This window comes from Bos taurus, chromosome 7 (assembly GCF_002263795.3).
Source record: "Bos taurus isolate L1 Dominette 01449 registration number 42190680 breed Hereford chromosome 7, ARS-UCD2.0, whole genome shotgun sequence".
Taxonomy (NCBI): domain Eukaryota; kingdom Metazoa; phylum Chordata; class Mammalia; order Artiodactyla; family Bovidae; genus Bos; species Bos taurus.
Genome location: NC_037334.1, coordinates 82,983,842 through 83,011,774, shown reverse-complemented (window position 1 = coordinate 83,011,774; position 27,933 = coordinate 82,983,842). Strand labels below are relative to the sequence as shown.

General features: G+C 36.8%; 1 protein-coding gene across 7 annotated transcripts in view; it reads right to left on the bottom strand.

Annotated features, from left to right (window-relative positions):
• XRCC4 (X-ray repair cross complementing 4) overlaps positions 1–27,933 on the bottom strand; it is a 381,115-nt gene that overhangs the window by 328,242 nt on the left and 24,940 nt on the right. For all 7 annotated transcript variants that reach the window (NM_001081615.2, XM_010807593.4, XM_024994578.2 and 4 more), the window contains exons 2-3: positions 21,641–21,789; positions 9,653–9,828 (exon numbers count right to left, since the gene is read on the bottom strand). In NM_001081615.2, the coding sequence (NP_001075084.1) occupies positions 9,653–9,828; positions 21,641–21,779 (315 nt within the window). In that variant the 5' untranslated portion in view covers positions 21,780–21,789. The remainder of the gene's footprint in view (positions 1–9,652; positions 9,829–21,640; positions 21,790–27,933) is intronic.

The window sequence follows — 27,933 nt, the reverse complement described above, 5'->3', positions numbered from 1 at the left end:
AACTATAGAAACTTACAGAAAACTCTGAGTGGTTGTCTGAAGACTAAGCAGGAGATATGGAGGGGAAGAAAACTATAGAACCTTACAGAATACTCTGAGTGGTTGCTGAAGACTAAATCAGGAGATATGGAGGAGAAGGAAAATATAGAACCTTACAGAAAACTCTAAGTGGTTGTCTGAGGACAAATCAGGAGATATGGAGGGGAAGAAAACTATAGAAACTTACAGAAAACTCTGAGTGGTTGTCTGAAGACTAAATCAGGAGATGGGGGAGGAAGATTACAAAGGTATACAAAAAAACTGTGGGACGAATGAGGATGTGTTCACTATCTTGATTGTGATGACTGTTTCTGAGTACATACATATTTTAAAATTTCTCAAAATGTCCACTTCCAATATGTACATTATATCTTAATACAGCCATTTTAAAAATATAACCACAAAAAGATTTATATATGAATGTACATAAGTGCTTTATTCACAATAATCCACAACGGGAAACCACCCATAGACTATTCATCAAAAAGTGGATATGGTATATCCATTCAATGGAATACTATCAAGTAATCAAAAGAAATGAATTGACGAAACACAATACATAATGATGAATCTCAAAAACATTATACTATGTAAATAAAGTTATATGAAAGAGTACATACTGTCCAGTTCCATTTACATGAAATTCTAAAACAAGTAAAGCTAATCTAAAGTGACAAAGAATAGTTTAGTGGCTGTGTTGGAGCCTAGAGAATAAGCAGGATTGAGAAGGAAAGACGGTAGGTTGGGGACTGACTTTAAAGAGGCACAAAGGAACTGCCTAGAGTGATGAAAACTTTGCATCTTACACAGGTACAGTATATTATATGGACATTGCTGCTGCTAAGTCGCTTCAGTCGTGTCCAACTCTGTGTGACCCCATAAACGGCAGCCCACTAGGCTCCTCTGTCCCTGGGATTCTCCAGGCAAGAATACTGAAGTGGGTTGCCACTTCCTTCTCCGATGCATGAAAGTGAAAAGTGAAAGTGAAGTCGCTCAGTCGTTCCTGACTCTTAGCGACGCCATGGACTGCAGCCTACCAGGCTCCTCCGTCCATGGGATTTTCCAGGCAAGAGTACTGGAGTACGGTGCCATAGTACATTACAACTAAATAAAAAAAAAATTTAATTTGCTTTGATAGAGTCCTGATTCCACCCTACCTAACTTACTACCTCCACTTTCCTTAGGAACTTGCTTATGCTTTTAGCAACTGTTTCCTCACATACAAACAGTGACAATGCCAAGGTCACATGATGAAGTGAGAGTCTGTGTTAACTGAAAAGTAATAAGCAAATATTAACATTATTAATACTCAAAAGTTCTCTTGGAGCACAGTTTTCACATGCTACTTCAGACTCTTGTTTTTACTAAACTGTTTTTTTTTTTTTTCTGAAAAATCCTGGAATAATTGAAAAAATTAAAATATAATGACTTTGAGATGTTTCTTATAAAAGAAGAAAACATTTTAAATCAAAGCAGAGCAATATGAAACAAGAAAAAGAGAATAAGTTCTCAAAGACAAAACTGTGTAACTAATAATTTGAAGTCTTTTGTATGGTTTAACTACAAAACATATACTTTGAACAGGATTTCTGCACCATTTACATAACTAATTTAGCTCCCACATTTCAAAAGGTCAAGAATTATAAAGTGTTAAATAAAAAAAAATGGCAGATGTATACAAATACTTTTATCATGGAAATAATACTACAATTTCTTTTTGAGGCATTCAAGCAACACATTTGCAACCCATACTCCCACAAACCTGAAAATCATTACTATTTTTGACAAAGTCCTTGGCAGAGTACCATAACAAATGCTCCAATCCATTTGATTTCAAAGTTTTCCAAACCACAGGGACACATGGCAGTAATACAGGATTTGGGACTGCTGTCTTTAAAAAACAACTTCGACTACTTTGGGATAACTTATTTTACTTCATTTTTATATACCTGAGAAATGTAAGTTAAATGTAGGGAGGTCTGTTGAACTTAGAATGCATTTTCCACTTAAAAAAGAAAAGTTATGACATATAGGAAGATGCAAACTAACCTTACTGTACATACATACCTTACTGTATGTTGCAACATTTTTCAAACAACTGAAACATTATTTGCAATGAAAATACTAGAGAAAGACTCCTGTAACAATAAAAGTGAATCCTTCTAAATGACTGAATGACAGTTCAATCTCTCCTAAACATTAACATGCAGAGATTCCTAACTGTCCCTCAACATCCACCTTCCCTTTTTTTACACAGTAATGAAAACTTCTGGGCATAGGACACAGCTGAAGAGCACAATTCTCAGATTCCTTTGCAGCTAGGTGAAGCCATGTGACTTAGTTTTGGACAATGGGATGCTAGCTAAAGTAGTGCATGCAACACTAGTATGGAGGTCATAAAGAAAATGCTCATGTGCTTTACTTTCTCTTTTGAGGCACATTTCCTGCTGCCTGAAAGGTGAGAATAATTATGACCATGAGATTAAAAACTTCTTTGTAAAAAGGGAAAAGGAACATGATTACAGAAGCTTGAGCTTCCACATCATAAAACTAATATATTAATTCAGACCTGCCTATTTGGATCATTACATCAGAGAAAAGAATCTGCCATGCTATTTAAGTCATCAAATTTTCAGTCTAACTGTATCCAAGGCCAGTAATGGGGGCAAGGGAGAGAAAGGGAAAGAAAATGCAAATTGACTTTATTAAGTTCTTTTTTTTAATTTCAAAATTTTATTCTATATGCAAAATTTAAGATTTTTCTTCTTTTCTAAAAGAGACCTAAAGCCAATTTTCATGTTTATGTTTGTAATGTGTGTGTGTTGATCATTTTTTATGTTCCTTCAAATTTCATGGCTTTCCTTTATTAGGACTATTTTTAGAAACATAAAACTATGGTATGATAGATGACCTGCCATGAATCAAAGAAATCACCTCAAAATTTTATAGTTGAGAAAAAAGATATATAAACAATCTAAATCATGAGACCAAGGTTATTCTTATCAAATAAGACAAATGAGGTCTTTTTCTAAATGGCTCATGAATGAAAACATTTTCTGAAGGAACAAATTATGAAATAGAAAAAAGAAGATATTTTTAATTAAGATGCAGTATTTTCATGATAAAGTATATATTGCAAAATCAGTATGAACTGGGAAAAGCAGAGGGAAAACAATGACACGAAGTACATGAATAATCTCCTGAGTGGGCAACAGTACATATAGTAAGAGATAATGAATTCTGAATGCTTGTACTAGATTATGTTTCATCCAGAACAATCTACAGCCAACTGAAGTGTCCTGGTAATGGGGTAGGGAGAGTCCCAGAAGTTGGCACTGTATAGAAAAAAAGCATTCAACTGGCCGTACAACATTTATCCCAATGAGAATTAAGCTAAAATTAAAAATCCACGTCATATGTAAGGAAAAGTCAATAAGAGCAAAGCAACCTTGTAAAAATAATGGACCCATTCCTTCCCAGAAAACTGTATATAAACATCAACTTACACATTATACATACTAAATATTTCACTGGTTTGGAAATTGACAATTGTTTCACTGATAAAACACAAGGCAATATTTCAAAAAGAACCAGTTCTTCTTTAATATAAAAACTAGTAGTTACTTCCTTTTTAAAAATAGAAAAACAAAGAAAATTTGATACAAAGATGAATTCAAATAAGTCTTATGTGACTTGAATACTCAAAATGTTCAAATTATGCAGTGATCTCCAAAACAGAATTACACATATAAAACTTCCTGAATTTCTGGCAACACTTCAGTTCAGTTCACTTGCTCAGTCGTGTCTGACTTTGCGACCCCATGAAACACAGCACGCCAGGCCTCCCTGTCCATCACCAACTCCCGGAGTTCACTCAGACTCACGTCCATCGAGTCAGTGATGCCATCCAGCCATCTCATCCTCTGTCGTCCCCTTCTCCTCCTGCCCTCAATCCCTCTCAACATCAGAGTCTTTTCGAATGAGTCAACTCTTCGCATGAGGTGGCCAAAGTACTGGAGTTTCAGCTTCAGTATCATTCCTTCCAAACAACAATCAGGGCTGATCTCCTTCAGAATGGACTGGTTGGATCTCCTTGCAGTCCAAGGGACTCTCAAGAGTCTTCAATACCACAGTTTCAAAGCATCCATTCTTTGGCGCTCAGCCTTCTTCATAGTCCAACTCTCACATCCATACATGACCACAGGAAAAACCATAGCCTTGACTAGATGAACCTTTGTTGGTAAAGTAATGTCTCTGCTTTTGAATATGCTATCTAGGTTGGTCATAACTTTCCTTCCAAGGAGTAAGCATCTTTTAATTTCATGACTGCAGTTACTATCTGCAGTGATTTTGGAGCCCCCCCAAAAAAAGTCTGACACAGTTTCCACTGTTTCCCCACCTATTTCCCATGAAGTGATGGGACCAGATGCCATGATCTTCGTTTTCTGAATGTTGAGCTTTAAGCCAACTTTTTCACTCTCCACCTTCACTTTCATCAAGAGGCTTTTTAGTTCCTCTTCATTTTCTGCCATAAGGGTGGTGTCATCTGCATATCTGAGGTTATTGATATTTCTTCCGGCAATCTTGATTCCAGCTTGTGCTTCTTCCAGGCCAGCGTTTCTCATGATGTACTCTGCACATCAGTTGAATAAGCAGGGTGACAATATACAGCCTTGACGTACTCCGTTTCCTATTTGGAACCAGTCTGTTGTTCCATGTCTAGTTCTAACCGTTGCTTCCTGACCTGCATACAGATTTCTCAAAAGGCAGATCAGGTGGTCTGGTATTCCCATCTCTTGAAGAATTTTCCACAGTTTATTGTGATCCACACAGTCAAAGGCTTTGGCATAGTCAATAAAGCAGAAACAGATGTTTTTCTGGAACTCTCTTGCTTTTTTGATCATCCAGTGGATGTTGGCAATTTGATCTCTGGTTCCTCTGCCTTTTCTAAAACCAGCTTGAACATCAGGAAGTTCACGGTTCACATATTGCTGAAGCCTGGCTTGGAGAATTTTGAGCATTACTTTACTAGCATGTGAGATGAGTGCAATTGTGCGGTAGTTTGAGCATTCTTTGGCTTTGCCTTTCTTAGGGATTGGAATGAAAACTGACCCTTTCCAATCCTGTGGCCACTGCTGAGTTTTCCAAATTTGCTGGCATATTGAGTGCAGCACTTTCACAGCATCATCTTTCAGGATTTGGAATAGCTCAACTGGAATTCCATCACCTCCACTACCTTTGTTCGTAGTGATGCTTTCTAAGGCCTACTTGACTTCACATTCCAAGATGCCTGGCTCTAGGTGAGTGATCACACCATTGTGATTATCTGGGTCATGAAGATCTTTTTTGTACAGTTCTTCTGTGTGTTTTTGCCACCTCTTCTTAATATCTTCTGCTTCTGTTAGGTCCATACCATTTCTGTCCTTTATCGAGCCCATCTTTGCATGAAATGTTCCCTTGGTATCTCTAATATTCTTGAAGATATCTCTAGTCTTTCCCATTCTGTTGTTTTCCTCTATTTCTTTGCATTGATTGCTGAAGAAGGCTTTCTTATCTCTTCTTGCTATTCTTTGGAACTCTGCATTCAGATGCTTATCTTTCCTTTTCTCTGTTGCCTTTCTCTCCTCTTCTTTTCACAGCTATTTGTAAGGGCTCCCCAGACAGCCATTTTGCTTTTTCGCATTTCTTTTCCTCAGGGTGGTCTTGCTCCCTGTCTCCTGTACAATGTCATGAACCTCATTCCATAGTTCATCAGGCACTCTATCTATCAGATCTAGGCCCTTAAATCTATTTTCACTTCCACTGTATAATCATAAGGGATTTGATTTAGGTCATACCTGAATGGTCTAGTGATTTTCTCCAGTTTCTTCAATTTAAGTCTGAATTTGGCAATAAGGAGTTTATGGTCTGAGCCACAGTCAGCTCCTGGTCTTGTTTTTGCTGACTGTATACAGCTTCTCCATCTTTGGCTGCAAAGAATATAATTCTGTGTTGACCATCTGGTGATGTCCATGTATAGAGTCTTCTCTTGTGTTGTTGGAAGAGGGTGTTTGTTATGACCAGCACATTTTCTTGGCAAAATGCTATTAGTCTTTGCCCTGCATTCCATATTCCAAGGCCAAATTTGCCTGTTACTCCAGGTGTTTCTTGACTTCCTACTTTTGCATTCCAGTTCCCTATAATGAAAAGGACATCTTTTTTGGGTGTTAGTTCTAAAAGGTTTTGTAGGTCTTCATAGAACCATTCAACTTCAGCTTCTTCAGCGTTACTGGTTGGGGCATAGACTTGGATTTCTGTGATATTGAATGGTTTGCCTTGGAAATGAACAGAGATCATTCTGTCGTCTTTGAGATTGCATCCAAGTACTGCATTTTGGACTGTTTTGTTGACTATGATGGCTACTCCATTTCTCCTGAGGGATTCCTGCCCGCAGTAGTAGATATAATGGTCATCTGAGTTAAATTCACCCATTCCAGTCCATTTCAGTTCGCTGATTCCTAGAATGTCGACATTCACTCTTGCCATCTCCTGTTTGACCACTTCCAATTTGCCTTGATTCATGGACCTGACATTCCAGGTTCTTATGCAATATTGCTCTTTACAGCATCAAACCTTGCTTCTATCACCAGTCACATCCACAGTTGGGTATTCTTTTTGCTTTGGCTCCATCCCTTCATTCTTTCTGGAGTCATTTCTCCACCGATCTCCAGTAGCATATTGGGCACTACTGACCTGGGGAGTTCCTCTTTCAGTATCCTATCATTTTGCCTTTTCATACTGTTCATGGGGTTCTCAAGGCAAGAATACTGAAGTGGTTTGCCATTCCCTTCTCCAGTGGACCACATTCTGTCAGATCTCTCCACCATGACCCTCCCATCTTGGGTTACCACAGAGGCATGGCTTAGTTTCATTGAGTTAGACAAGGCTGTGGTCCTAGTGTGATTCGATTGACTAGTTTTCTGTGAGTATGGTTTCAGTGTGTCTGCCCTCTGATGCCCTCTTGCAACACCTACCGTCTTACTTGGGTTTCCCTTACCTTGGGCGTGGGGTATCTCTTCACAGCTGCTCCAGCAAAGTGCAGCCACTGCTCCTTACCTTGGAGGAGGGGTATCTCCTCACCACAGCCCTTCCTGACCGTGAACGTTGGATAGCTCCTCTAGGTCCTCCAGCGCCCGCGCAGCCACAGCTCCATTTGTTGAATTTACGGCAATAAATGCCGCCAAATCCTGACTCTACTAGGTATGAAACTAGTAGCAAATGTACTTAGAACTCACAGAATATTCTTTGGGAGAGTAACCTGATGTCAACAACAGAATTCACTATAAGGTTTTGAGTTGAATCTATGTTCATTCTTATCTTGTAAGTATAGGAGGTTATTTTTGGCAACAATCAGATGTCTGTGTCATCAAGGAAAGGACTGCAAATACCTTGTACATATTTAGGTCATCTAAAGCAAAATCAGCTTTAAAAAGTATTCTGCCATGTTTCCAATCATCTGCATATTTTTGACACCAAATGAATTTACAAGATACTGTCACCCTGAAATTCAATCCACAGAAGCACATCCTAGAGTACAACAAGATTCCCATGGGAGTTTGGCCAAATAAACTTGTGATTTTCATCTGCATCCATGAAGCTGACTGCAGAACCTCATACTCAAAGTTTTACCTCATTCAGACATATCCAAAAATATCTCTCAAGTAAGTCAAGTCAAAAACTCCTCCTCGTCAAACTGTTCTGAGGAGTAGCCTTTTTTTTTTTTTTTCTCATAGGCAAATTAATAAATAATGAGGTAGGGCAACCCACTCCAGTCCTCTTGCCCGGAAAATCCCATGGACGGAGGAGCCTGGTAGGCTGCCATCTATGGGATCGCACAGAGTTGGAGAGGACTGAAGCGACTTAGCAGCAGCAGCAGCTATCTAAGCTGCACCATAGTGCTTCAGAGCATGAGCATTCGGCAACCTACACTCTTCTGCATTACTAAGAATTTCTTACTCTGTTTCTACTTTTTTAAGAAAACCTGTTGAAAAGTTAGTGTTTCAAGGCTTTGGCTCTGATAAAGTTGATTAATTTGGGGGTAGTACACAAACTATCTTTCAGGATTATTGTCACAGTTTTTGAGTCTGACACATGCTAAGCCAGTTGTACAAGACTTAAGTCACGATGACTTTCTTCACATAGGCACCAAGATCAGACGTATCGCCAAGCACGAGAAATACTCCATCCATGCACAACGGACCAAATCTTCCTTTTCATCATGTCAAAGATACTAAAACCCTTTCAAGTACCAAAAGGTACTTCTCACACTCTTAATTTGTTATGCATTAGTGTACACAAAACAGTTGAAAACCAGAAACTGCATGAAATAATGTTAATCATTACATACAAATGTTTTTCTAATGGGAAAAGGCATTACTCCCAATTTGACAATGATCTGCTTCAAAATATTAGAAGAAACAGTCAGCAGTCCTATAGTATATAACATCACTTGATTGTATTTAAGCCACAGGAAAGAACATTTTGTGACAAATAATGAAATTTTACTAGACATTTCAAACATTACTTACCCTATTTTAAACTATCATTTTTAAGGACCTCAACATATTGAAATTTACATAAATTGGCAGTTAAGTACAATAAGTATATATTTTCTAAATAGAAATAATTACTAAAGCCAGGCTCTCTGCATTATTCTATATAGGATAATATGTATTTCAAAGTAATGATTCCATCTGTTGCTTCAAATGTTTCTCTAATTGGTGAAATCCCTTTAATCATTCTGAATTAAAGAGTTTTTTAAAAAGAATTTTTTAAACTCAGCTTAGTTCCAGTACAAACTGTCAATAACTGTCTTTAAAATTAATGTAGTAAAGATGTCCCTCTTTTTCTTCTACTATAGATCTAATATCTGATTGATAAACGACTGACAAAAAACAAATAATTCAACCTCTAGTTATACTAAAATGAATTAAGATATACAAACAGTAAGTAGTACACTTCTCATAAATAAACTTTCATTTGAACTGATGTATAAATCAAACAGAACAAATAGCAGATTCCTTGTCTGCACAGCTTGCAAGCTTTTGAAAAGGTTGGGTTGAAAGTTATTTCCTTCTATTTTAATACTTCTAATTTTGAAAATGTAAATAAAATACCTTAATTTATAAACATATATCTTACTCCACCTAACTATATCATTTTTTAATTGCAAGTACATTTTAATAAAGAAGAAAACAGGTCATAATTTTAAATATTCAAAGAAAAATATATTATTTTCTTTCTCTAAAATCAGTATTTCCCCAAATTCATTTCAATAAGCCTGTCTCATGATCTAAAACGTCTGACGCCATTTTTCAAAACTTCTCATTCATGTAATTATCTTAATACAACTTAGTTTTAAAACACTAAAAATGAAATATACTTTACAATGATTATTTTTCACAATTCATGAATGTAAAGCATTTAATGACTAACTTTGAAGCATTTTCCAAGTACTTTTCAAACTTTTGTTTCTGAGGTGTTTTGGGAATAATATGCTAGTTACTTAAATAATTTCTCCATAAGTACTCTCTGACATTTTACCACTTATAACATTATGGAAAGATTTACTTACTGAAACATCTTTCAAGTTTTTCTCAAAGGAGAAGTAATGAGACTCTTTAGAAAAATTAAACTTGTATGTGTCAGTTGGTCCTGCTCCTGACACCAATGCTTTTCTCAGTTCATCAACATATTTCTCTTTTTCCATTGCCATGTCATCAGCTTCTTGGGAAATGTCTGATTCACAAACTGTGAGAAAGAGTAATAAAAAGTCTTATTTGAAAATAAACTTCTAAACATAAGAAAAGATATATTTACCTGTTGCTACTAATTTATTATTAAGCAACATAAATTTAAACAAAAATAAAATCAATGCCCACACCATACATTTTTAAGTCAAATTATACCTCTTAACTGAACTAGCAATTTTTGATAAATACATTTACTCTCAAATCTCATTAGACTCCTTGCATTCTTTCTCTGTCCTCAGATGAAATACATAGATTATAAATTACCACAGAAACAACCATCTTGTGTACCTGCTCCAAGGTCATAGCAGAAGAAAGCATTTTCTATAATGATTAATAAACTCAGTATTTTAAAACATCCTTCTTCCTTGACTCAATTATTAAAGAGATTAAAAAGTCTATAGTCTATTTCTCACTCACATCAGTTCACTTCAGTTCAGTCACTCAGTCGTGTCCGACTCTTTGCGACCCCATGAATCGCAGCATGCCAGGCCTCCCTGTCCATCACCAACTCCCGGAGTTCACTCAGACTCACGTCCATCGAGTCAGTGATGCCATCCAGCCATCTCATCCTCTGTCGTCCCCTTCTCCTCCTGCCCTCAATCCCTCCCAGCATCAGAGTCTTTTCCAATGAGTCAAGTCTTCGCGTGAGGTGGCCAAAGTACTGGAGTTTCAGCTTCAGCATCATTCCTTCCAAAGAAATCCCAGGGCTGATCTCCTTCAGAATGGACTGGTTGGATCTCCTTGCAGTCCAAGGGACTCTCAAGAGTCTTCTCCAACACCACAGTTCAAAAGCATCAATTCTTCAGTGCTCAGCTTTCTTCACAGTCCAACTCTCACATCCATACATGACCACAGGAAAAACCATAGCCTTGACTAGACGGACCTTTGTTGGCAAAGTAATGTCTCTGCTTTTGAATACAGGTAGAGTCAAAGTAAAGTAAAAATGGAGTTCATTCTCATCTCATTATGTCCCAACAATAAAAACAGTAGATGAAGAGAGTCTTACTACTTAGAGGAAAGAAAGGGAAGGGAATTAATATTTATTGACTCCTCTATGGCATACATTATATTACATATCTGGCTATCAGTTATCTCATTTAGGTATATTTAAAGCTGATGTTTTACTCATCCATAGTGATTTTTACTTCAACGATTATATGTCCAAATTTCAGATCATTTTTTCTTTTTCATAAAATCCTGTTCTGGCCTTCTTTTCAATATTTGAACATATATTGGACTGCAAGGAGATCCAACCAGTCCATTCTAAAGGAGATCAGCCCTGGGATTTCTTTGGAAGGAATGATGCTGAAGCTGAAACTCCAGTACTTTGGCCACCTCACGCGAAGACTTGACTCATTGGGAAAGACTCTGATGCTGGGAGGGATTGGGGGCAGGAGGAGAAGGGGACGACAGAGGATGAGATGGCTGGATGGCATCACTGACTCGATGGACGTGAGTTTCAGTGAACTCCGGGAGTTGGTGATGGACAGGGAGGCCTGGCGTGCTGCAATTCATGGGGTCGCAAAGAGTCAGACACGACTCAGCAACCGATCTGATCTGATCTGATATATATATATGACATTTTACATTTCATTCAGATCAGTTTCTATGCATGGTTCCTAAAGTATTAATTCCATTTCTTCTAGCTGCTGATACATTCTCATTCTCCTTTTTTTTTCCTTCTGTGCTTTGTGAAGTCTGAACATGGCTCTCCTAAGCCAAAGTATCAAGTGATCTGGCAAACAGAGGTAGCCATAAACAAAGGTTGCTGGTTGGTCTTTCCTGGAGTCCTTACAGGTTTCACCAGTTCTGCATCAGTTTTGGAAGTTAATTTCTTCACTCAGTTTTTACACTTGTGGCAAATTTTAGAGAGTTCAAATTTAAGCCCACCACCCCTCACACATACATAACACAGACAGGATTCTGATTTCTGCTAGGACTTTTAATTTACTCATTACAATTAAATGAGCTAATGAGCCCTTACTGACTACTCTGAGTCTATGCTACATCTCTAAGCCAGGGTAGTTTTTTGTTTGTTATTTGTTGCTTAAAGATTTTATTAATAGGATCAATTCCAGGTTACTTTATCTTTACAGTTCAGCTCCAATTCCTAAAAGGCCTGCAGTCTCAACAAGCCCTTCCTCTCAGGTATTACAACCACAGTCATTAGATGCGTATCTATTCAGAAGTCCATGAGCTTAGTTCTTTAGCTCTCATTAACTCTTTTGGTTTTCAGATATGTCTTCACACTTGACACCTGGGGATTCTCTTTCTAAAGACTGTGATGTGTCTGTTTATTGCCTTTTAAAATTACAATATTTAATATAATATTTATTTGGAATGTATGTGGGGTTGGGTCCCCATGTCAACTCGAGATCACAATGATGAAAGTCCCATATAGTTCTACAGTGTTTTTTTTTTTTTTTTTTAAGGTTACATTTATCTATTTTGGGGCTTCCCTGGTGGCTCAGCTGGTAAAGAATCCACCTGCAATGCAGGAGACCTGGGTTCGATCACTGGGTTGGGAAGATCCCCCGGAGAAGGGAAAGGCTATCCACTCCAGTAGTCTGGCCTGGAGAATTCCATGGACTGAAGAGTCCACAGGGCTGAAAGAGTCAGACACGACTGAGCAACTTTTACTTTATCTATTTTATTCCTTACAACAATGAAAGACAGATATTCTCATTTTACAAATGATAAAAGTAAAACTCAAGAGAGATCAGGTAATGAATGGTCAAGGACCATGAAGAAGGTAAGTGATAAAACTGGGATTCATACTTATATCTCTCTGGTTGTTCTGGTTTGAGGTGAAACAGATATGGGACATTAGATAAACTATTTACTCCCATAATATTAAAAATTAACACATTAGTATGAAATAGTATAAAAACAATAAAATCTTGATTAAAGAATCCTTTAAAATATAGCAGCTTTCCATAACTTTGGTCCATGTGCCATCAACTGTCTAGAAGCCCCATGATGGGCAATGAGGAAGAGAGTCTGGGAATGCATCCATGTATCTTTTATAATGAGTTTTTGATAAGTTCTGATATTGAAATCTAAGTTTAAACGCAGTCTCTGAAAAAAGGTAAGAATAAAAATATTCTTGTGGAATTTTACAGCTTCTAAATACTTCGACATATTTTTTTCTCCCTCTAAAGCATTGCACATTTAAGATCACCAATATCAAATCTATTGATTTTTCAAATACTCTATTAGCTCTTCTGAAAAAACATATAAGAAGACAAATGCTTTTTATCTGAGGAATAATTTCATATTTTCTGTTTGGATTGCTTTGAAAAGTATAAGTACCTACAGAAAGATATTATTGATATTTCACAGAGAAATAGAAAATAATCTATAGAAACTATCTTGACTGTAACTATAGAAAAACTTAAGAAAACACACACACACACACAAAAAGATAAAATGAACATATTTAGAAAACAAAAAGAGACTCAACAGACTTCAAAAACAGATTTATAGTTACCAAACAGGAAAGGTGGGGAATGGGAGAGGGATAAAATAGGAGTTTGAGATTAACATATACATACTGCTGCTGCTCCTAAGTCACTTCAGTCATGTTCGACTCTCTGTGACCCCACAGACAGCAGCCCACCAGGCTCCCCTGTCCCTGGGATCCTCCAGGCAAGAACACTGGAGTGGGTTGCCATTTCCTTCTCCAATGCATGAAAGTGAAAAGTGAAAGTGAAGTCGCTCAGTCGCGTCCAACTCTTAGCGACCCCATGGACTGCAGCCTACCAGGCTCCTCCATCCATGGGATTTTCCAGGCAAGAGTACTGGAGTGAGGTGTCATTGCCTTCTCTGACATATACACACTACTACATATAAAATAGCTAACCAACCAACAAGGCTCTACTGTATAATACTTGGAACTCTACTCAATATCCTGTAATAACCTACATGGGAAAAGAATCTGAAAAAAAAATGTATATATGTATATGCATAACAATCACTTTTCTGTATAACTGAAACTAATATAACACTGCAAATCAACTATATTCCAATATAAAACAAAAATTAAATTAAAATATAATAAAGTATGTCTACTGATACACCATCTAATAAAAAGTATTTTAAATTTCATTACAATCAAAAGATAGTTTCCTGAAAACATTTAATGGAATATATTGATTCAATCCATTTATTGAACCCGCCTGCATTGTAGGAGACGCAGGAGACAAAGGTTGAATCCCTGGGTTGGGACGATTTCCTGAAGAAAGAAATGGCAACCCACTCCAGTGTTCTTGCCTGGAAAATCCCAGGGTTAGAGGCGCCTGGCAGGCTACAGTTCATAGGGTCACAAAGAGTGGGATACAACTTAGCAAGTAAACAACAAGTAAATTCTGAAACTGCTTAATGAGCATCTATTATGTGCCCGGCACTATTCTAGGCACCAGGGATAACAACCATTAGACAGAGAAAAATGCCAGCCTTATGGAGCCTTGATTCAAGTGCTGACATCTTAGATATCTTTTCAGATATCCTTTTAGATACTATCTTAGCTACGCCCATATGTTACTCCATCTATGAATCCTGCATTGGTTAGTGTTATGAAATATTTCCTGAGAAGAAGAAAACATATGAAAGAAAATTATTTATATCTGCACGTCTCCTTTAAAAAACATGTTTTTAAAACAAGGTAACAGTTTAAGAAAAAAAATTTACTTGAACATTTCCTGTAATAGTCCATGTGAAATTCTGACTGCCTATTTAGAACTTCAATCCTAGAAAAACAATTGGGTCACCAGTTTTGAATTTTGTGCTGGAGGAAGCACAGCTGTAAGCACTCAATGCTCCTTTTAAAAACTTCAGCGACTGGGGATAAAAGCCATGGAAATAATAAAATTCAGTAAGGATACAGATGAACGACGTAATATGGCAAGAAAGTGAGCAGGCCAACAAAAAATAAGGAATTGTTTTCAGGCAGGTAGGATAAAAGAAAGAATCACTTCAACAATATCTGTACGTAGGTGAAGATGAAAATAAGGAAAGAGGGTTCTTTACTTTGGATTCTAATGTAGAATGAACTGAAGGACTATATATTCTAAGTTTGTGTCAGAGCTGAGAAGATACAGACTTACTAAGTCATCACATCATGGACCCACTTCACTACTCTTCATTCATTAAAAATCCTTTTTATACTGAGCTCTGTAACATAATTTCCATAGAGGTCACCAAATATATCAGTGTTTATAACAAATATAAGCAGATATAATTATTTCATAATAAAGTCATTAATAAAGTTTAGTTCATTCTTCAGTGAAATTTACTCCAAGATGAGCGATATAAGTTTTTTACTGCTGACTAATTCTTATGAAAGTCAAATAACAGTTATCGATCATTAACCCACTTTGTGATTTAACCCTGTGATATAAACTTCTATAATGTTCAAGTGATGATAGACCACATGATAATTAGACCCCAAACATTCATTAGATAAAACATTGCTAATGGAAAAGAAATCACGGAGTTTAGTGTGTGGGAGATTAAAAGAAACCCCACATCCTTTTAATTTCACTCAAATGAAAAGAGAAAAAAAAATTACCCAAATTGAAGGTTGCAGAAATCAAAAAATTGTACAAAAAACAGGATGAGGTATAGGAAGGAAATTCATTTTCATGTTTCAATTATTTAATTGTTTCAATGTTCTTAATCATCTTATTGTCTATCTGTAAAGTGCCAAACCAAATTACATTTATGTATAAGCTTTAACTAAACATGGAAACAATGTTATGCTACTTAGTTACATATTTTATAATTAAAATTCACTCAAGAAAATAAAAGTGAACAATAAAGGGTATTAAACATTTGAGAAACTGAAAACTTCAACATCTTTGTAAACAAATGGCCATCTTCCAGTGCACTGTAAAATTTTCTGTTTGAAAGCTTGTTCAGTACAGGAAGCCAAAATCTTAACAATCTATTTGCCATGAAGTGATGGGACCAGATGCCATGATCTTATTTTCTGAATGTTGAGTTGTTTTTCTTTAATGTCTATTAGCAGAGTTATAAGAAAATATTGTTCAATAAAATCCAAATAGATAATATAGTTGTCAAGGTGACAATTGTTTAAAAGCTTTAAAAAGAGAGAAAACAATGTTTCCACAGACACAGGGTAACCTTAAAAAAAGATTTTTCTTCCTGAAAGTGTTTTGTTCAGCTGGAGGGAGAAGAAATAAAAGGAAACATGAAAGCCAGTGAAAGAAAAACATGAGCATGGAAGACCATCATTAATCTTCAATTCAAATTATATAAAAGGCATTAATAGCAATTCTATTCAGAGATTCGGGGTGAATAAGTGAGCTAATTGCACAATGATTCTGCATGGGGATGACCCTAGAAATACGGGTTGCCACTGCCAAGTCGCTTCAGTTGTGCCTGACTGTGCAACCCCAGAGACAGCAGCCCACCAGGCTCCCCCGTCCCTGGGATTCTCTAGGCAAGAACACTGGAGTGGGTTGCCATTGCCTTCTCCGAATGTTGAGTTTTAAGCCAACTTTTTCACTCTCCTCTTTTACTTTCATCAAGAGACTCTTTACTCTTTAGTTCTTCTTGCTTTCTGCCATAACAGTGGTGTCATCTGCATATCTGAGGTTATTGGTATTTCTCCCAGCAATCTTGACTCCAGCTTGTGCTTCATCCAGCCCAGCAAGTTAGCATGATGTACTCTGCATATAAGTTAAATAAGCAGGGTGACAATATACAGCCTTGACGTAACCTTTCCCAATTTGGAACCAATCTATTGTTCCATGTCCAGTTCTAACTGTTGCTTCTTGACCTGTACACAGATTACTCAGGAAGCAGATAGTTCAGTTCAGTTCAGTCGCCCAGTCGTGTCCAACTCTTTATGACCCCATGAAACGCAGCACGCCAGGCCTCCCTGTCCATCACCAACTCCCAGAGTTCACCAAACTCATGTCCATCAAGTCAGTGATGCCATCCAGCCATCTCATCCTCTGTCGTCCCCTTCTCCTCCTGCCCCCAATCCCTCCCAGCATCAGAGTCTTTTCCAATGAGTCAACTCTTCACATGAGGTGGCCAAAGTACTGGAGTTTCAGCTTTAGCATCATTCCTTCCAAAGAAATCCCAGGGCTGATCTCCTTCAGAATGGACTGGTTGGATCTCCTTGCAGTCCAAGGGACTCTCAAGAGTCTTCTCCAACACCACAGTTCCAAAGCATCAATTCTTCAGCGCTCAGCCTTCTTCACAGTCCAACTCTCACATCCATACATGACCACATAGCCTTGACTAGACGAACCTTTGTTGGCAAAGTAATGTCTCTGCTTTTGAATATGCTCTCTAGGTTGGTCATAACTTTCCTTCCAAGGAGTAAGCGTCTTTTAATTTCATGGCTGCAGTCACCATCTGCAGTGATTTTGGAGCCCAAAAATAAATTCTCTCACTGTTTCCACTGTTTCCCCATCTATTTGCCATGAAGTGATGGGACCAGATGCCATGATCTTCGTTTTCTGAATGTTGAGCTTTAAGCCAACTTCTTCACTCTCCACTTTCACTTTCATCAAGAGGCTTTTTTAGTTTCTCTTTACTTTCTGCCATAAGGGTGGTGTCATCTGCATATCTGAGGTTATTGATATTTCTTCCGGCAATCTGGATTCCAGCTTGTGCTTCTTCCAGTCCAGCGTTTCTCATGATGTACTCTGCATATCAGTTAAATAAGCAGGGTGACAATATACAGCCTTGACCTACTCCTTTTCCTATTTGGAACCAGTCTACTGTTCCATGTCTAATTCTAACTGTTGCTTCCTGACCTGCATACAGATTTCTCAAAAGGCAGATCAGGTGGTCTGGTATTCCCATCTCTTTCAGAATTTTCCAGTTTATTGTGATCCACACAGTCAAAGGCTTTGGCATAGTCAATAAAGCAGAAATACATGTTTTTCTGGAACTCTCTTGCTTTTTCCATGATCCAGCGGATGTTGGCAATTTGATCTCTGGTTCCTCTGCCTTTTCTAAAACCAGCGTGAACATCAGGAAGTTCATGGTTCACATATTCCTGATGCCTGGCTTGGAGGATTTTGAGCATTACTTTACTAGCATGTGAGATGAGTGCAATTGTGCTGTAGTTTGAGCATTCTTTGGCATTGCCTTTCTTTGGGATTGGAATGAAAACTGACCTTTTCCAGTCCTGTGGCCACTGCTGAGTTTTCCAAAGTTGCAGGCGTATTGAGTGCAGCACTTTCGTGCACTGCTATTCTCATCTCTTTAAGAATTTCCCACAGTTTGTTGTGATCCACATAGTCAAAGGCTTGGTGTGGAAAATAAAGCAGAAGTACATGTTTTTCTGAAAATCTCTTGCTTTTCCAATGATGCAACCGATGTTGGCAATTTGATCTGTGGCTCCTCTCAAAATTCAGCTTGATCATCTGGAAGTTCACGGTTCATGTAGTATTGAAGCCTGGCTTGAAGAATTTTGAGCATTACTTTGCTAGCGTGTGAGATGAGTGCAATTGAGAAGTAGTTTGAACATCCTTTGGCATTGTCTGTCTTTGGAATTGGAATGAAAACTGACTTTTTCCAGTCCTGTGGCCACTGCTGAGTTTTCCAAATTTGCTGGCATATTGAGTGCAGCACTTTCACAGCATCATCTTTTAGGATTTGAAATAACTCAACTGGTATTCCATCACTTTCACTAGTTTTGCTCATAGTAATGCTTCCTAAGGCCCACTTGACTTCACATTCTAGGATATCTGGCTCTAGGTGAGTTATCACACCATCGTGGCTATCTGGGTCATGAAGATCTTTTGTGTATAGTTCTTCTTAATATCTTCTGCTTCTGTTAGGTTCATACCATTTCTGTCCTTTACTGTGCCCATCTTTGCACAAAATGTTCCCTTGGTATATCTAATTTTCTTAAAGAGATCTCTAGTCTTTCCCATTCTGTTGTCTTCCTCTATTTCTTTGCACTGATCACTGAAGAAGTCTTTCTTATCTCTCCTTGCTATTCTTTGGAACTCTGCATTCAAATAGGTGTATCTTTCCTTTTCTCCTTTGGCTTTCACTTCTCTTCTTTTCACAGCTATTTGTAAGGCCTCCTCAGACAACCCTTTTGCCTTTTTGCATTTCTTCTTCTTGGGGATGGTCTTGATCACTGCCTCCTGTACAATGTCATGAACCTCCATCCATATTTCTTCAGGTTCTCTATCAGATCTAATCCCTTGAATCTATATGTCATTTCCACTGTACAGTCAAAAGGGATTTGATTTAGGTCATACCTGAATGGTCTAATGGTTTTCCCCACTTTCTTAAGTGGGGAAATTTAAGTCTAAATCTGGCAATAAGGAGTTCATGATCTGAGGCACAGTCAGCTCCCAGTCTTGTTTTTCCTGACTGTATAGAGCTTCTCCATCTTTGGCTGCAAAGAACATAAACAAGCTGATTTTGGTATTGACCGTCTGGTGATGTCCATGTGTAGAGTCTTCTCTTGTGTTGTTGGAAGAGGATGTTTGATATGACCAGTGTGTTCTCTTGGCAAAACTCTGTTAGCCTTTGTCCTGCTTCATTCTGTACTCCAAGGCCAACTTTGCCTGTTACTCCAGGTATCTCTTGACTTCCTACTTTTGCATGCCAGCCCCCTATAAAGAAAAGGATATCTTTTTCAGATGTTAGTTCTAGAAGGTCTTGTAGGTCTTCATAGAACTGTTCAACTTCAGCTTCTTCAGCTTTACTGGTTGAGAATAGACTTGGATTACTGTGTTACTGAATGGTTTGCCTTGGAAACAAACAGATCATTCTTTCATTTTTGAGATTGCACCCAAGTACTGCATTTCAGACTCTTTTATTGACTATGAGGGCTACTCCATTTCTTCTAAGGGATTCCGGCCCACAGTAGTAGGTATAATGGTCATCTGAGTTAAATTCACCCGTTCAATTTTATTTCACTGATTCCTAAAATGTCAACGTTCACTCTTGCCATTTCCTGTTTGACCACTTGTAATTTACTTTCTTAGACCTAACATTCCAGGTTTCTATGCAATATTGTTCTTTACAGCATCGTACTTTACTTCCATCACCAGTCACATCCACGACTGGGTGTTGTTTTTGCTTTGGCTCCATCCCTTCATTATTTCTGGAGTTTTTTCTCCACTCTTCTCCAGTAGCATATTGGGCACCTATCGACCTGGGGAGTTCATCTTTTGGTGTCATATCTTTTTGCTTTTGTTCATGGGATTCTCAAAGCAAGAATGCTGAAGTGGTTTGCCATTCCCTTTTCCAGAGCACCATGTTTTGTCAGAACTCTCCACCACGCCCTGTCCGTCTTGGATGTTCCTAAATGGCATGGCTCATAGTTTCAATGAGTTAGACAAGGCTGTGGTTTATGTGATCAGTTTGATCAGTTTTCTGTGGTTGTGGCTTCCATTCTGTCTGCCCTTCCTCTGAGAGATAAGGATAAGAGGCTTATGGAATCTTCCTGATGGGAGAGACTGACTGTGGGGAAAACTGGGTCTTGCTTTAATGGGTGAGGCCAAGATCAGTAAATATTTAATCCAGTTATTACCAAAGACAAAAAAAATCAAAAGTCTATTTCATAAAATAATAGCCAAAAACCCACATAGGGGTTTGAAACATGGTTTACAAAATTTTACACTATTATTAACAGTTCTGTTTCATTTTGTTACAAATGTAGTATATGTTCACTGGAAATTATTCAAACAATAATATGAAATAAAAAGAAAACAACCACCACTTCACTTTCCTAAGCTTTGGCCTAGCCAATTCACCTTCCTGTTCCCTTCAGTATTTCCTTGGCGTGCTAAGAAATGATACATATAAAAAATACTATTTTATATGTTTTATATAGAGAAATAATTTTTTTAATTTTATTTTATTTTTAAACTTTACATAATTGTATTAGTTTTGCCAAATATCAAAATGAATCCGCCACAGGTATACATGTGTTCCCCATCCTGAACTCTCCTCCCTCCTCCCTCCCCCCTCCCCATACCATCCCTCTGGGTTGTCCCAGTGCTCTAGCCCCAAGCATCCAGTATCGTGCATCGAACCTGGACTGGCATCTCGTTTCATACATGATATTTTACATGTTTCAATGCCATTCTCCCAAATCTTCCCACCCTCTCCCTCTCCCATAGAGTCCATAAGACTGTTCTATACATCAGTGTCTCTTTTGCTGTCTCGTACACAAGGTTATTGTTACCATCTTTCTAAATTCCATATATATGCGTTAGTATACTGTGTTGGTGTTTTTCCTTCTGGCTTACTTCACTCTGTATAATAGGCTCCAGTTTCATCCACCTCATTAGAACTGATTCAAATGTTTTCTTTTTAATGGCTGAGTAATACTCCATTGTGTATATGTACCATAGCTTTCTTATCCATTCATCTGCTGATGGACGTCTAGGTTGCTTCCATGTCCTGGCTATTATAAACAGTGCTGCGATGAACACTGGGGTACACGTGTCTCTTTCCCTTCTGGTTTCCTCAGTGTGTATGCCCAGCAGTGGGATTGCTGGATCATAAGGCAGTTCTATTTCCAGTTTTTTAAGGAATCTCCACACTGTTCTCCAGAAATAATTTTTAAAACTCTGATCAAGTACTATGACTCAAAAGGGTATTTTTCCTCATTTCTATTAATGTCATTTATAGAAAACAGCATTAATATTACAAATCTACATGTAAATTTGACAGCAATAACAAGTAAATGTTAATTTTAACCAATATCAATTAAATATTTAATTTGAAGTATCACTAAGGACTGAAATACAGCATATTACATTAATTTTTCTTTAAAAATTCACTTTTAATATTACCTGTCCCAGTCCATGCTGACTGCCCATCAGTAAGTGTAATAACAAAACCAGATCCTAGTGTTTTCTCCCAAGCAACTTGTAGAAAATGAATTATATCAGGTTCGGAAGCAAGACAGACTCTGCTTACTTTTCTTTCCATTTCTGATCACCTGTCATAAAAGAAAAAAATAAATATTTTTACGTGAAACTGTGACTATCAAATAGTGACTTTTCTGTATTGGTCTCTTGAGTTATACAAAGCACTAAGGAAATAAGTTAAACAAAAAGTTGTTTAATAGCCAACCATAAACTCAGTAAATCACAGTTCTATTCAGTATTGATTCACAATTTTAACCAATAAGAAAAGCAGAGACTCATAAATGACAAATGATTTGCCCAAGTTGTATAGCTGAATAAAAGTTACTATCTTCAACATTTTAAAAACTTAATATCTAAGTATTTATATCAAGGCAGAAGTACATATCTAAAATCCAACTTAGAAGCTTTTCAACTGAACAAATCCATATAAGCAGTACCTAGATCAAGAAGCAGCACACGACAACCCCAGAACTCATTCTTACAACACCCCCCTTCCAGTCACTACATCCCCCAAAACCACTTTCTTAACTGAGATTTGCGTTTTATTTTTGCACTTTCACATAAATGTAATACAGCATTTTATTTGTGTCTGGCTTCTTTTGTTCAGCATTATGTTTAAGAAATCCATCCATATGGTTTCTTAGAGTTGTAGATCATGCACACAATTGTACAATATTCAATAATATGGTACAATTATTTATCCACTTATCCACTAGTGACAGGCATTTGAGTACATTCCAGGTTTTGACTATCACAAATAGTGCTGCCATAGACATGCTAGCAAATATCTAAGTTTTTCTGTTGGGTATATACCTATGAGTATATGCGTGTAATTTGTAGATCAGAGGATAAGCATATGCTCAGTTTTAGTACCACACAGCCAAAAATTGTCTAAAAGGTTTGAAACAATTTACACACTTGGCATATGAGAGTTCTGATCACTCCATATTCTTAGAAACATTTCCCATCTTTATAATTTTAGCCATTTTGGTGGGTATGTAATACTACATTATGGTTATTCACATTTCCCTAATTACTAAAGATGGTGAATTCTTTCATATCTTGATTGCACTTTGAACATCCTGCTTTGGGGAATATCTGTTAAATCTTGCCAATGCTTTTATTAAGTTGTATTCTTCATATTGACGTTCTTACTGAAATCCTCTGCCACCCTCTTCTTTTGCCTTCAGTCTTTCCCAGCATCAGTGTCTTTTCCAATGAGTCAGTTCTTTACATCAGGTGGTCAAAGTATTGGAGCTTCAGTTTCAGCATCAGTCCTTACAATGAATATTCAGGTTTGATTTCCTTTACAATTGACTGGTTTGATCTCCTTGCAGTCCAAGGGACTCTGAAGAGTCTTCTCCAGCACCACAGTTCGAAAGCATCAATTCTTTGGCACTCAGCCTTCTGTATGGTCCAACTCTTACATTATATATGACTACTAGAAAGACCATAGCTTTGACTATATGGGCCATATGGATGTTATTCTATGTTTATCTAAAAGTTTTATAACTGTATGTATCATATTTAGATCCACAATTCATCTGGAACTGAATTTTGTACTTCAATTGTCAAGAAGAGATCAAACTAGATTTTTTCTATGTGGATATATAATTGACCCAGTACTATGTATTAAAGACTGTCCTTTCTTATTGCAATGCTAGGTTACCTTACTCATAAATCATGTGACTGAATACATGTACAAGGTTCAATTTTTGTTTTGTTTGTTCTTTGCAGGTGTGCAATTTCATATTATATACTTGGCTTGTCAAGGTTCACTGAATAGTGATTCTGTTACTATGATCCAACACATTTATAATCTCTCTGTGGCTTTGCCATTTATAAGTTTGATAAACCTCTAAGTATTAAAATCACTTATGTAAAATGTTGAGCAGAACAAGCTGAAGCATTGGACTTCTGTGGCTTGCCATTAGAAACAAACTTCTCAGACATCAATTGCTATTATTAGGTGGGTGTATTGCTCGTACCTCCATTTAAGTCATAAGAGTACCAACAGAGTCCTTTGCAAAACCTTAAGCTATAGAAGGGCTTTCCTGGTAGCTCAGCTGGTAAAGAATCCACCTGCAATGCAGGAGACCCTGGTTCAATTCCTACATTGGAGAGATCCCCTGGAGAAGAGATAGGCTACTCACTCCAGTATTCTTGGGCTTCCCTAGTGGCTCAGGCAGTAAAGATTTTGCCTGCAGTGTGGGAGACCTGGATTCAGTTCCTAGATTGGGAAGATCGCCTGGAGGAGGACATGGCAATCCACTCTAGTTTTCCTGCCTGGAGAATCCCCATGAACAGAGGCACTGAACAGGCTCCCCACGTGTCCATGGGGTCACAAAAGAGTCGGACATGACTGCGCAACGAAGCACAGCACAGCACAACAAGCTATAGAAGCTAACAAACAAAACTAAAGAAATACCATAAAAATTACAAATATGCCAAGAAAAACATAAAAAGTCAAAACTAGGAACAATGCACACACTTCAAAGATGAAAAAATAGAGAGAATTATTCTTTAATCACATAGCATGAATCTCTTACCAGATGATCCTAAAAAAGGTAAAAGAATACTCCAATCTTTTATTTGGGGGAAGAGTATAAAATTGCCTCAAATTATTATGACCAATTTAAATAATATGATATTCCAAAGGTAATATTAATTGCTATTTCATTAATAACTGATAAGTTTTCATCAAAGCTAAACTGTTAAGCTATTTTAATCTGCTTTCTCAATTTAAAACTATTATGTTCTCATAAATAAAGCATCATATTTTTCTCAACAAGTGAATATGAAAATAAAAACAACTCATTCTGTCAACTCTTCACAAAACTAAGCTGATTTCTCTATCTGCTGTGGGGTTGAGAGGCATGCTTAATTATAGAATGCTAGAGCTGTACTATCTTACATAAAAAGTACAAGGAAGCAGAGAAATGGCCAGAATGAAAGAAAAAAATATCTAAAATTAAAAGTGTAATATACCTCTAAATTGATGAATTAGCAATAATATCTAACCTAAAGTTTACTCAGAAAATTATTCTTCTTCCCAGTGAAAAAGTTATAAGATAACCATACTTGCAGTCACATCAATTAAGCATGCTAACATATTTTAAATATGCAAATCTGTAGGTTTGACTACAATATAATCACTGAAAAAAATATAATTATGTTTAAATATTTCATTTAGTCAATAATTTTTCCTACATTGAGATCTTCTTTGCCTAGAGGTACTTAATTCTGAAATGCTTCATCCACTTGTAAATATTTTCTTTTAAATCAATAAGTCAATACACTAAACATGCAGTAAATTACCCCACATGCTCTGTAATTCCCAAATTTGAAAATGACTAGCAAATGTGTTCCTGCTTTTCTATGCCAATCACTGAAAAAGACATACTCAGAGGCTTACATAATTCTAATGGACCCAAATCCCACAATTCTGGGAGGGGAGGGCAGAAGGTAATACAAACTACTGATATAGGCTTTTTTTTTTTTTCCTCTACAGAATGTACATACACACACAAAGATACACACACATTTATATAGACCATTTCTTCTTAAAATGTGCCTGAAGAACCCTGGCTATTGTTACCATTAGTGTAACTCAGAAATACCCTAAAACAGCAATTGGTATCACTGCTGTTTCTTAGCTTGTTTGAAACAAGTAACACATATCTAATTATAGAAAATAATAATTTAAAATTCAATATTTCAGATGCCTATCAGTAAATCCTGCTTTCCACAATAACATAAAAGGCTTTAGTCTCAATAATGTTAAAAAGACATTCAGGGGTCATGTATTAGTTTTGAGATCTTTGAATTATTTATGTTTGAGTATTTTCCAATTTTCTGATTAACTCTAGATACTTACCACAGAAAATAAACCGAATGATCAAACTAAATAAACTAAATGAAAGCAAAATAAATGATTTTATTTTAAAGATTCTGTTATTCTAGTAAACTCATATTTGAAATTTTGGATGTTACCACACTAAGGACTTGATATATTAAAAGTCTAAATTTGACAACTCAGTATCCTTTAAGTATTTTATGGCTCAATAGCCTTATAAATGTTTTCCTTATATCAACTGAGTCTTAATTTCCTTATAATATACTATTTGAACCAATTCTGAAAGCTCTTCATTCACTTACTTACTGAGGTCACCATCTCATTAAATACCAAATACAAAATTTCTAAGACTCAACCACAGAAACAGAAAAAGAGACGACTTGGAATGTCTTTTAAGATTCAGTAAGAGCGAATCAAGGATCTCTTTGCTTTCACCAGCACTTAAAGGAAATAGCCGTGGGGTTTTTTGCCCCAAGACTAATACTTGAAGAAAGGGGGTGGAATCCTCTTCGGAAGGACTGATTGATCAGGGCCATAAGAAAGCCTGTGTTTTGTTTTCTAAGGGCACTAAAGGTCAGACTAATATCAGCACCTCTCCCAGCCAGAGCCAAGGATCTAAGACAAGCTTGCAGGTGGAAACAGTTGGGTCCCACCCCAATTTGTACATCAGTAGCTTTATTGAGAGCTCAAAACAGTTGAGAATTGAGAAGCTTATCTTTAGTACTTTGTATCTTTGATACTTGGCTTCTCTCTTAGAAGAGAAATAAGTTGTTGGCTGGTATGCAATTGATGTGATCTAGACTCTGAACAAACACCATTCACAGTTGCTTCTGAATAAACAAGACGCTTTTTAAATTAGTTTACAAAGAATTTTGTATGCCCTTTTGGATGCTGATAAGAAGCCATGCAGAAGCCAAGTCTCTTAGGTCAGCTCAAGTTAGTGACTACACTGTATCATTGATAACACCATTTTGAACTTGGGCTTCTTTCATTTTCCTTTATAGTAAGTTATGGTTTCCTTTCAGGCTGCTTGGGCTGCAGGTGTTCAAACTTCTGCAGCTACGCCAAGGAGTTGTACTTACAGATCAGAAAAGGCTAAATGCATGTTTCTAATGAAGCAATTAACTTAAGTGCCCCCTTGTTGAGAAAAGTAGGCTGATACCTAAGTGAGTTCAGAATAAAGATTAGCACATAGCACATGCTGTTAATACTCTGTAATTAGATGCTTGATCACACTGTTTCATTTGACCTTCCTTTAAAAAAAAAAAAGAGGAAAAGAAAAATATATACCAAAAGTGTGGCGATAAATTTTTTAAAGTTCTATCATACTACAAACATTCAAGGACAGGACTCTATATAATTGCTAGATAAAAAGGAAAGAAAGATTTATGTAATAGTCATTGGGCTATTTCAAAAACAAACATCACATAATAATTTAAGAAGAGGACTATTTTCTTATTTGTTTAGTACTTTTTTAAAAGCACTGATTATCCATGTTTATCTTATCAGAATTCCCACACTGAGTATTTTTAATTAGTTTATTTCTACCATTTTCATTATTAATAACATATCACCTTGCTGCTTGTTGCTATCTTCTTGACCAAAGGGTAAATTAAGATCTTTTTGAAAAATGATCAAGAAATCAATTTACATATAAAATGCCAAAGCAATTAAAACAAAATTAACCTTCCATAGAAGAAATGCTTTCCTGAAATAACATTTTCAAGTTAAAATTTTATAAACTTTAAGGGTAAAGAATTTACAGGGTTATTAAATAACTTTCTAATCATATCGGGATTTTCTCCACTCAGTTAATTTTGAAATCAAGGAAGGTGACCATCTGTCCAAGATTCCCTGAGATTTTCCCAGTTTTAACACTGAAAGTCCAACGTCCTAGAAAATCTCTCAACAATCCCAGGCAAACTAAGATGGCTGATTACCCTAAGTAAGAGTAAAATTTAATTAATACTGTTAGTATAATCTTGATCAAAAATTTGTAATATACAGCTTACTTACAAGGAAGACATTAAATAAACAATCTGATGCTTTAGGAATACAGCACTAAAACTATAAAATAAGTCTAAAATCTAAGGCATCTTTGCCATGAATATAGACTTTTCTCAATTATCCCTTATGAGCCTGGAATGCCAGCTGCTAGCATTCCAGATTATCATATTACTGCTCATTTCCTCTGCTTATCTTTTGCAAACACCATTAATAATCATTAGTTTCAGTGATTTCTTCAAATTCTACTTCCTCTGCTTTCCTTTCTCTTATCCAATGGAGTACTAAAAAACAATAAAATGGCCTAAATAAATTCTCCACATATAATCTAAGGCCTAGATCCAAAATGCCCATA